General features: G+C 21.7%; 4 protein-coding genes across 4 annotated transcripts; 3 read left to right on the top strand and 1 right to left on the bottom strand.

The window, feature by feature from the left end:
• The first annotated feature begins 41 nt into the window (after window positions 1-41).
• On the top strand, window positions 42-4522 carry LOC122847609 (trafficking protein particle complex subunit 8). The gene is given in 4 exon segments (XM_044145407.1): window positions 42-200; window positions 272-1277; window positions 1279-3996; window positions 4067-4522. Coding segments are annotated over 4 exon segments (4149 nt in total). The 5' UTR covers window positions 42-43; the 3' UTR covers window positions 4335-4522.
• Window positions 4523-4580: 58 nt separating this feature from the next.
• Window positions 4581-7069, top strand: LOC122847612 (adenosine 3'-phospho 5'-phosphosulfate transporter 1). Its single transcript, XM_044145412.1, has 5 exons — window positions 4581-4907; window positions 4985-5196; window positions 5270-6084; window positions 6161-6286; window positions 6353-7069. The coding sequence occupies exons 1-5, from the start codon at window positions 4876-4878 to the stop codon at window positions 6512-6514; spliced, it is 1347 nt and encodes a 448-aa protein (XP_044001347.1). The 5' UTR covers window positions 4581-4875; the 3' UTR covers window positions 6515-7069.
• Window positions 7070-7417: 348 nt separating this feature from the next.
• On the bottom strand, window positions 7418-8014 carry LOC122847614 (transmembrane protein 216-like). Its single transcript, XM_044145413.1, has one exon. It carries the CDS (start codon window positions 7918-7920, stop codon window positions 7492-7494), a length of 429 nt encoding a protein of 142 aa, XP_044001348.1. The 5' UTR covers window positions 7921-8014; the 3' UTR covers window positions 7418-7491.
• A 950-nt stretch (window positions 8015-8964) lies between these two features.
• LOC122847938 (uncharacterized aarF domain-containing protein kinase 2-like) lies at window positions 8965-11316 on the top strand (the record flags this gene model as incomplete). The annotated part of the gene is made up of 10 exons (XM_044145795.1): window positions 8965-9067; window positions 9131-9360; window positions 9463-9529; window positions 9592-9633; window positions 9705-9783; window positions 9864-9981; window positions 10046-10261; window positions 10328-10492; window positions 10557-10682; window positions 10991-11316. Coding segments are annotated over 10 exons (1320 nt in total), but the record flags the coding sequence as incomplete, so codon positions are not given.
• Window positions 11317-12035: the final 719 nt, after the last annotated feature.

Genomic DNA, 12035 nt, shown 5'->3' with positions numbered 1-12035 from the left:
ATGTCAAATTTTTATTATTGTTAAAAATATATTTTAAATAAAAATGGCACAGTGTAAATTAACTCCTCGTGAATTTATAAGTAACACATTTTCACCAAAAATTGGAGCAATTTGTTCACCAGCTGCTGAATATGTTTGTCAAAAAAATAATTTAACATTTATTGAACTTTTACAGCCATTTTCTAACCTAAATTCAGAAGGTAAATAATTTATTTTTTTTTTATTTATAAATAAAAAGTTTATTAATTTATTAATTTTTTGATTATTTAAGGTCATATTAAAGATCCACAAGGTACAATAGTAAATATAAGAAATTTACATTTATCAATACAAGATATAAATAGTCAACCACCAGAACCAACAATTGCAAGAAAATTATTAAATGATTCAGTTAATATTGAACAATGTGATCGTACAACAAATATTAAAATACAAAATACAATAATTGATATACCAATATCAGTACCATGGTTTGAATCATGGCGTGAAATGTTTTTAAATGTACAATTTCCATCAGATCATGAATTTACAAAACATTTTATAGCATGTATGATTGTTGTTGCAACATCTGATGATAATCCATTAGATAAAATACAAAAAATTGCACAAAAATTAACACAACAAACATCAACAACAAAATTACCAAAATGGTTTAATAATAATACATTACGTTATTATATATTAATATATGATTCATCACAAGATGATAAAATAAAAGCTGAAAAAATATATACAGATATGAAAAATATATATGATAAAAATAATTGTTATTTATTATCAATGAATTCACGTAAAATTGATAATACAAATAATGTTAATTTACCAGATCCATGGTGTCAATTTTTAATTAAAAATACAGATGATATTATAACATCATTATCTGATACAAATAGTAGTCCACGTACACCAGCTGATACTGGTTGTGTATCATCAATGCCAAATCGTTTAACAACATCTGATTCAGATAAAACAAGTCAAGCTGGTACACCAGTATCATCATCACATAATCCAATTTTATCATCACCAAATGATACAGATAAAATAAGTTTAACATCTGAATTAAATGATGTGCCAAATATTGAAATTGGTCAAGAAGCTGTACCAGTATTGTTACATCCTTTATCACCAGTTAATCAAGTTGATAAAATTTTTACAATTGATCAACAAGCACAATCACAAATAAATGATACAAAAACAACAATTATTAATAAAATTAATGACAATGTATGGGCAGATACACCATCTCATGAATTACAAACACATGGTGCATTATTATCGTTCAATTAATAATATTGTATTATTTATTTTGCTATTAAATGATATAATATCAAATAAAAAAGGTGTATCACGTTCATTATTTACAGCAACAAAACGTTGGTTTGGTACATCAAAACCAGGTGCACCAAATTCAACACCATCAAATGCTGTAATATATAGTATTGATTCAGCTGAATTACAATTACGTAGATTTGGTGATTTATGTTTTATGATTGGTCATTATTCGCTGGCTTATCAAGCATATCATTCAGCTAAAAGAGATTTTCAAGCTGATCAAGCATGGTTATATTATGCTGGTGCATTAGAAATGGCTGGTTTATCAGCATTTATGCAAGGTGAAAATGATCGTAAAACAATACAATATCTTGATGATGCAATATTAACATATTTAAATACATGTAAAATGTCACAATTTGCTGTACGTGCAACATTACTAAGTTCTGAATGTTTAAAAGGACGTAGTTTATATAATGATGCTGCTAAACAATTAATTAGAATGACTAGTGAAGATTCAGATTTACGTTCAGCATTATTACTTGAACAAGCATCATATTGTTATATATTTCCAAAAATGTTACATAAATATGCATTTCATTGTGTATTAGCTGGACATAGATATTCAAAAGCTGGACAAAAAAAACATTCATTAAGATGTTATCAACAGGCATATCAAGTTTATCATGATAAAGGTTGGTCATTAGCTGAAGATCATATACATTTTACAATTGGAAGACAAGCAGCATCATTAAAACAAATTAATAAATCAATTGAATCATTTGAAAAATTATTAAATCCATTATCAAAACAATCATCAATACAACAACAAGCATTTTTACGTGAATTTTTACAAATACAAAATTTATTTATTAAACAAATATCTGATAATGATAATTTAAAACATTTACCAATATTAATATTACCACTTATTGATAATGATAATGATATTAAAATACATTGTGGTAGTATTGATGATAATGAAATATTTAATGATGATAATTATAATATTGATGATGAAAATAAATTGTGTAAACTTGAAGAAATACTTGTTACTGAAATACAAGGTACACCACCAATGATATTTAAACAAACTGTTGCTATTTATTCAAATAAAAGTGATAATATTGTTGGTCCAATTGGCATTGTTGATGAACCAATATATATTTCATTTAAATTATATAATCCATTACGTATTAATTTATCAATTGGTAAAATTAAATTAATATGGAGTTTTAAAAATACTGATGATGAATTAATTACAAATGAAAATGATAATTCAAATTTGATAATTGAATCATCAATTATTGATACATTGTTATTAAAATCAATGAGTAAACAACAAATTGTATTATCTGTTGTACCAAAATGTATTGGTGAATTAAAAATTTTAGGTATATCATATTATTTAACAAATATTATTGATACAAATGATAATTCACAAAGCAATATTATTGTTAATGGCAAAAAATTATTTACAATTAATGAAAAAAAAGACACTATTGATAAAAGATTAGATATAAATATCATTGATAAATCACCATTTTTAAAAATTAATTTTACAAAATTATCACAAGATATGATTTGTGGTGAAATACAAAAAATAAATATGACAATTAAAAATATTGGTAATTCATCAGCTAAAAATTTACTAATATCATCTAAAAATATAGATTTATTTTGTATTGATAAAAGCTTTATAGATAATAGTAAAATAAAATCAAATTATATTAATAAAATATTAATAAATAATGATTATTTAGAGCCAAATAAAAAAATTGATATAACAATATGGATAAAAGCACCACATAAAAAAGGTAATCATAAATTAGATTTATTATTTTATTATGAAAATAATAATAATAATTTAAAAAAATATAGATTACATAGACATTCATGGTTGTTAAGTGTGCTTGATTCAATAAATATTAAAGCATCAATACGTCAAAGTATATTAACAAATAATAATTTACCAACATTAAATCTTGTATTAAAAATTAAAAATAGTAATCAAGTACATGATCCATTTATGAATGAAATAACATTAACAAATTTATCATTAAAAAGTAATTGTTGGATATTTGGTAATAAAATTGATGATAAAATAATACATAAAATTCAACCACAAGAAATATATCATTTATTGTTAAAATTAAATAGACGTATTGTTGAAAGTATCAACAATGAAATAACAAATATAACATTTGTTGATAATCATGATGATGATGTCACTCCATATATTAATTTTATTGATAAATTAAAATTGTTGTCATTGAGTAATGTTGATAATGAAACAATAGAAAATTTTGAAAATTTAAATATAACATTAATTATTAGATGGAAAGCAAATATAATGGAAGGTAAATGTTTAATTCGTGAAGCTATTGGACAACATCATTTAGAGTTAAATGTTATTAATCAAATTTATAAACATCCAGAGGATGTAGTAACTGAATCAAGTGATTATCCATCAAGACTTATTATTTTTGGGCCTGATCGTAATGTGCCTAATACTGATGATGATGATATTGCTATTGTTAAAAATGATAATGTTATTTGTAATAAAATACCAAATAATATTATAACATTTTCACTTGGACATCAACAAAATATTATAAATAATTTTGAGGAGAAAAAAATTTGTCTTGTGCCGGTTACAATGACAATCCAAAATCATTCAAATATTAAAATTCAAGTTAAGATTGATACAATTGGAACTAGCAGGTAATTTTTTTTATATTTCGAATTTCGAATTTGATTTTTGTTTTAATTTTTCTATTTTTTTTTTTTACAGTCAAACATACTTGCCAAGTATTAAATCACAATTATATACACCAAAAGCATCAACATTTTTTCGTTATGCTTGTCATACAGCAATAAATTGTGATATTGAACCACTTGGTTATCATATTGTTGAATTACAAGCAATTGTATTGACACCAGGAACATTTGATTTTGCATCACGTATCGAAATATCAGCAAAAACCATTGATATTACTGAATTTATATCACAAAAATGGAAAATTGAAAGTGTTTGCTCTATTAGTGATGTTAATTATTAATAATTACAATAAATAATTATAATTTCTATGTGATTGATTGATCAGAAAACGAAAATAAAAAAGAGCAAAATCATCATCATTCCTTAATTAAAAATTAAAACTAAATGAAATTAATTAATAATAATGTTTAAATAGAAAAGAAAAACTAAATAATAATAAATTATGTATATATTTAATAAACAATTTACTATTATTATTATTGTTATTATTGTTTATTATGTGGTGATCTAACCTCAAATACTTGTCAAAAGTTGTTGACTTGTTTGTACATTGTGTACGTGTAAATGATTTTTTTAAATATTAAATATGACATATAAATAAACTATCTAATAAATCTAATAAATTATCTATCAATAACAATTAAAAATCGACTATTTTTCTTGATTTTTTACTCAATTTTGAGTTTCTAAGAAATTTCTAAGAAATAAAAATATGCAAAAGTGTTGACAACAATTAATTTATTGACAATGAAATATTTTTGAAAGACAAAAAAGAGCTATTACTATTAAATTCTATTATTTGATGACACTGGAGCAATACCATGGGACAATACATAGGAAATTTTATAATATGGTAAATAAATTTGAAAATGAAAAAAATACGAAATGATTATTAATTTTTCGAATTATTATGTCATTTATTTATTTCAGTGGCCTTATATTATTGTCAGTTATTGTTGTATATTTTACAACACAAATTGTCAAATCATTTACTGAAAATTCTAATGATTCATTAAACCAAGAATTATCATACAATTGGATAATAAGATTGAGTTTAAATTTATTAGGATATGCAACTGTGTTGTTACCAGGATATTTAGTTTATAAATATGTTTGTTATTCTAAATATTTACAAAATACAGGTATACAAAAATATACAAATTAACAAAACATAAATATGATAATGATAATTAATTAAAAATAATTAAATTACAGATTCTGGATGTATATTAAAATTAGTACAACATTGTTTTTTGGGTAATACAGAAACTGGTCTTCTTGATTCACCAAATTACACAGCTTCAATATCATCATCATCAGTATCACGTTTACAACGTACATTTTCACATGATGCTATAAAATTAACATATTGTTTTATGGGTTTACAAATAACTTATTTAACATGGGGTTATTTACAAGAAAAAATAATGACACAAAAATATAAAAATAATAATGGTGATATTAAAAATTTTAATGATTCACAATTTTTAGTATTTATAAATAGAATATTAGCATTAACAATGTCTAGTATATATTTAATTATAAATAAAAAACCTAAAAAACATACAACACCATTATATAAATATATATTTTGTTCATTATCAAATATAATGAGTGCATGGTGTCAATATGAAGCATTAAAATTTGTTAATTTTCCAACACAAGTACTTGCTAAAGCATCAAAAATAATACCAGTTATGATTATGGGTAAAATAATATCAAGAAATACATATGAATATTATGAATATATAACAGCAATATTAATATCAATTGGTATGTTTTTATTTATGTTTGGAAGTAATGATAAATATGATAATAATAATATATCAACAATATCAGGATTAATATTATTAATTGGATATATTGTACTTGATAGTTTTACAAGTAGTTGGCAAAATTCATTGTTTAATGAATATGGAACAACAAGTATACAAATGATGTTTGGTGTTAATTTATTTTCTTGTTTATTAACATCAATGTCTCTATTTCAACAATCTGGTTTTGCTGAAAGTTTTTCATTTATTGCACAGGTATGTTTTTAATTAATTTAATTTACTTTTTGACTTGTTTTATTGTCTTTTTAATTAATGTTTATTTTATTTTTAGTTTCCAACATTTACTATTGATTGTTTATTAATATCAATTTGTTCAGCAAGTGGACAGTTGTTTATATTTTATACAATATCAGAATTTGGAGCTGTTACATTTGTTATTATCATGACAATTAGACAGGTAATTTAATTTTAATTATAATGCATTTTTTTTCGATTGTTAATTTTTGTTTTTTTCTATTTACAGGGACTTGCTATTTTATTGTCATGTATTATTTATCAACATCATATAACTGTTTTTGGTGTTATTGGTATTAATCTTGTTTTTGGTGCAATATTTTTGAGAATTTATTGTAGTAATCGACTTCGAGCTATTAGACGTCGTAGAGCTGAAAATGTGGTTCTTTAAATTTTAAATTATATTCATCGAAATTAAAGGCTTCCATATTTTTTTCTATAGAAATAATTAGAATTTCGAAATGCGTATTGATGAGTTTATCTTGTCACCTGAAAATGTATTAATATTTTATTTTTTTTCATTCAACTTAAATTGTTTCTTCACAGTAAATATATTTATTTATTTATTAATTTAAGCTGTAGTTTGTAAGGAAAAAAAAACCAAAGTTACATGCACAAATTAAAAATAAATCAAAAGGAAATAAGGAATTTCGAAAAATTTAAAAAAAAAAGTATTTTAAATTATTATCAAATTTATTTGTATATTTTTTTAATAATTATTATTTTTATTGTGAAAAAAATGACATGATATTTTACTGTCAATATTATAAATAAATAATTTCGTAAAATTATTATTGTACATGCATAAAAATTGATATATTTTTTTTTCGATTTTTAATCTACAAAATACTTAAAATATTTATAAAAACAAGAAAAAAAAAAGCTTTGTTAATTAACTACATGATAAATTAAGTTAATAATCTAAATACATGTTTAAAAAAAAAAACCTTAAATATAATTTATTTATGTTTAAATTTAGTTATAAACAATTTATCTTGTATTAATTTTAAAAATACAAATATTTAATTTTTTTGGATGGCTAGTTTATTGCTGCTCTTCATTAAATATAAATAAATAAAAAATTTCATTATTTAAAAGACATGTCCAAGTACAAAAAAAAAAACATTCAAATTATTTTCTTTTTTTTTTATTGGCACACATCATATCATCATAAATAATTTATAAAAAAAAAAAAAAAATAAATAAAAAAAATTCATCAAATAATTAAGTGATTAAATTAATAAATAATTGTTAAAAAAAATAAATAATAATAACAAAAACATAATGAAATAATCATGCTTTTGTTGGAAAAAAAAATTTTTAAATTAAAAAAATAATTAAAAGTTGTAGGTAATTATTAATGATTAATTATTCCTCAGGTGGTGATGGACGGTAAATAGCAAAAAGGCACAAAATTGATATAATAAGCTCAGTTACAATTAATACTAATTGTATACTACACAATATCATTTCTAATCTTAATACATAATTTTGCCAAAATAAAAAATATAATGTTGCAAGTACACTTGGTATTGATAATAGTATACCAAGTATTATTGGTAATCCACGTTCAGTTAAATTTCCTTTTCTTCCAAGATATATTCTTCCACCTTCAGTTGTTATTAAAAATAATAACAAAATAAATTCAATAATTGTTGTTCCTGAATTTGGTGATGGTAAATTTGTTGCTTTAAATAATCCCATTCCTAATTCACAAACAGCAAACATACCAAAATAGAATGAATTAAGATACATTAATATTTCATATGTCAATGATGAATTAACAACTGTCGGCATATTTTAAATTTTTTTTCCTTTCTTATATCGTTATTATAAATAAATATATAAATATTTTTTAAATGTTTATTATTTTTTCTTCAATATATCAATTATATTTTTATATTATTTATTTAATTTTCATGTCAAAAATTATTTGCAATCACAGGCTGTTGATTTTTTTCCATAGTAATTTCTTTCTGTTTCGATAGAAAAAATTTATTTATAAATTGTTTGATGTAATGATTATTATTATTTAATTATACACAACACTTTGATAATTTTTTTGTTTGTTTTTAAACTTGTCATTGTACTCAAATTTTATTTACAAACTACAATGACCAGGCTCAACTATTATTTTTGTATTGTGATGATTAAATATATTTATTTTTAACCTCCGGCAAATGGTTTGGACGGGCGTCTATGACGACTAGAGAATTAATAAAATTAAATTAAAATCACAACAAAAAAAAAATAATACACACACTGTTGGCAAGCAAACATAAATAGCATTTGTCAACAACACCCATCAAAGGGGTGGTACGATAATATACAACGATATATCGTTTAATCGATGAATAGAAAAATTTCTATCGAAAAAAGTCGAACGAAATATAAAGATTTCTATAGCATCTAGCATGTGTCATTATTATAATTAAAAATTAAAAAAAAAACAAAACAATAATTAATTCAAGTATTTATTAATTAATTTTAATAAAAAAAAAAAACGAAATTTTTATTTAATAAACATAACCTATAAATCCACATTGCAAAAAAATCGAAATAAATTTCGAAAAAATTACAATTTCGTTATTTTTAATAATGTCAAATGTATTAAAATTATATTATAACAATATAAAACGACTTAATTTAAAAAAAACAATAATAAATTATCAAAAAAATCAAATAATAATTAAAAATACAAATAAAATTATAAAAAATTTAGGAATTTTAAATTTAAAAAAATTAAAAAATAATACAAATTTTATTGATAACAATAAAACATTTATAAATAATAATAAAGTTATAAAAAAATATAATATAATTAATATATTTAATATTATAAATAGAATATTTATAATTTATAATGTATTTATAATTTTAATTGTTATTTATATTTTAACAAAATTCATATGTCCAAATGTATTTCCAGAAATTTTATTAAATGGTAGGTATATTTTTAATTTAATATTATGATAATATTTATTTATTGTAATTATGTTAATTTTAGGGATTGAATATTTAGGACCTACATTTATGAAATTAGGTCAATGGGTGGCAACAAGAAGAGATTTATTTTCTAATGATATTTGTGATACTCTTTCACGACTTCAACGACAAACACCAGCTCATTCTTGGACATATACAAGGTCAATATTAAAATTATCATATGGAGAAGAATGGAAAAAATTATTTGTTAAATTTGATGATGATTTAATTGGTTCTGGTTGTTGTGCACAGGTTATATTTTTATTTTTTAAACTTTTTACATATCCAATACTTAAATTTTTTTTTATTATCTTACCTGCAAAGCTGTAATTTAAATTATTATTATTTTTTAAGGTATACAAAGCCTGGATCAACAAAGAAAGTCAAATTTTAACAAAAAATAAATCAAAATTTATTCAAGGTTCGCATTACATTTTTATAATTGGATAAATGTATTTTTAATTTTTTTTTGTTTTTATTTAGTTGCTGAATTTTTTAAGCTGAGAAAACTTGTTGATTACTTTGGTAATTTTTTATTATTTAAATGGAAATTATTATATTGAAAATGATTTTTTAAATAACTACATAATTTTTAGGTAAAAAATTTGAGGATGACAACGAACTTTACCCAGTTGCTGTAAAAATTTTACATCCAGGAATTGAATCTTGCATAAAGTTTGAAAAATTATATAATTATTTAAACTAATTTAAATTGTTTAATAAAATATATTTTTTTTTTTATAAAATACATAAAGGCAAGATTTAAAAATCATCAATGGATTTTGTAAATTTGCAACTTGGCTTGTGCCAAGTATTTACTGGCTGAATTTATCAGATTGTATCAAAGAATTTTCGAAATTAATGGAAAATCAGGTAAAAAAATGAAAAGAAAATTTCATCTAAATTAAATTAATAATATTGTAATAATTTTTCAAAGGTTGATATGAAACTTGAAGCTAAAAATTTATTAAAATTTCGAAAAAATTTTAAAAATAATTCATCAGTAATATTTCCAAAACCGATATTACACTTGACAAATAATTTAATATTGGTTGAAAGTTTTCATGAAGGAAAATACATATCAAATTATTTAAATTCATCAGATAAATTGTTGAAAAAAAAATTAGCTAAAATTGGAATAAAAGCAATATTAAAAATGGCAAATATAAATTAAGTATAAAATTATCAATGTTATTAATTGTAATAATTATTTTAGATATTTCATGATAATTTTATTCATTGTGATTTACATCCTGGAAATATATTGGTACAAGAAAATAATGGTCTTCGTTTGGTACTACTTGATTGTGGCCTAGTGTCATCATTAAATGACAGATGTCAAAAAAATTTACGTGATGTTTTTCGTTCACTAGCTAAAGGAGATGTAAAATTTCTAATTTTTAATTTATTATTCAATGTAATTTACATGTTTTTAAATTTTTTTTAAGGGTGCATTGGCAGGAGATTACATCATGAAGCACAGTGATCACATGACACCAGATCCAGATGGTTTTAAAAAAACAATTAATGACATCGTTAAAAAATACATGGATAATAAATTGAATTTAAATAACGTAAGAAACTTCATTTTATTTATTTTTTTCTATACATATTTTGATTGATTGATTGAACAACAACTTCGATTGACGATAAGAAAATTAAAATAAATAACACAAAGCTCGAATTTAGATAAAAATAAAAAAATAAAATCAAGTTTGTTAGAAAAGTATTTAAAATATTTTCTATTTAATTTAATGATATATTTTTTTCGATTTGTAATTAATTTTGATGGAAAAAAATAACTTAAAGAAGATGTTTAAATATTTTTAATTAATTTTTTTCATTTGGCTATTTGTTTGATAATTATTTGGTGATTTTACAGGTCAATATGTGGAAACTCATGACAGAATTTTACTCAGCACTTGTTCGTTATCAAGTACATCAAGATGGTGCATTTATAAATGTCGTACTGAGTATTGTTGTCATTGAAGATCTTGGTAAAAGTCTGGATCCTTCCAACGACATACTTCTTGAACTTCTTCAATTTATTCAATGATAAAAAATTGAAATTAAAATTACAAAATAAATACAAAGAAACAAAATTTAATACATAATAAAATTAAAAATCTATTCATGTGAATTTAAATGGTCCTGGTTTTTTTTTTCGACTTGTAATGATGGGGTTTACAATTCTGACCGGTTGTCTCGAATTGCTTCCTGGATTTTTTCGTTTAAATTTTTTTTTATTCATCTTCTTTTTTTTTCATTTGCAAACTAAAAAAGTTAAAAAAAAAAAAAAACCAAGTTCGTTTCTTACAACGTGTCTTTTTTTTCTTTTTATTTTTTTATTATTTTATTTTATTATTCAAAGCCAAAAATAAATTTCAAAGAACACACTTGAATTTATTTTTCAACTTTTCATGTGTCACATTCTTTTTATCATTATTATTTTACCATTCTCAACAGAATATATTTTTTTTTCATCCAAAAAATTAAACACTATTTATTTGCATAATTTATATTATTTAAGAATTCATAAATTTATTATTATTATAATATTTTATTAAAAATAAATTTTTCTAATTGAACAGGTGATTGACTCAACGAAAAAAAAAAAAAAAAACAGAAACAATTATGTCACGTTCAAAATCACCTGAGTAACTTGGCTTTGAAATTTTTTTTTTTATATTACTAAGACGTAACACGTGTGCCAAGGCATTGAAAAAAAAAAAAACAACTATCTAACTGTAAAAAAAAAAATCAAGACTGTCTTTTGCATTGATAAAAAAAATTGCCATTGCCAAGAAAAATCACTGGCTCATATTGAACTAGAAAAAAATGAATGAAAAATTTATAAATAATCAAAAAAAAAAATTTAATGAGAGTTTTAATGAATAAAAAATATGGAAAAGAGGATCAACCGGATT

Source organism: Aphidius gifuensis, linkage group LG1 (genome assembly GCF_014905175.1).
Source record: "Aphidius gifuensis isolate YNYX2018 linkage group LG1, ASM1490517v1, whole genome shotgun sequence".
Classification (NCBI taxonomy): domain Eukaryota; kingdom Metazoa; phylum Arthropoda; class Insecta; order Hymenoptera; family Braconidae; genus Aphidius; species Aphidius gifuensis.
Note: the sequence above shows the minus strand (reverse complement) of the source record. Positions and strands in the feature narration are given on the sequence as shown.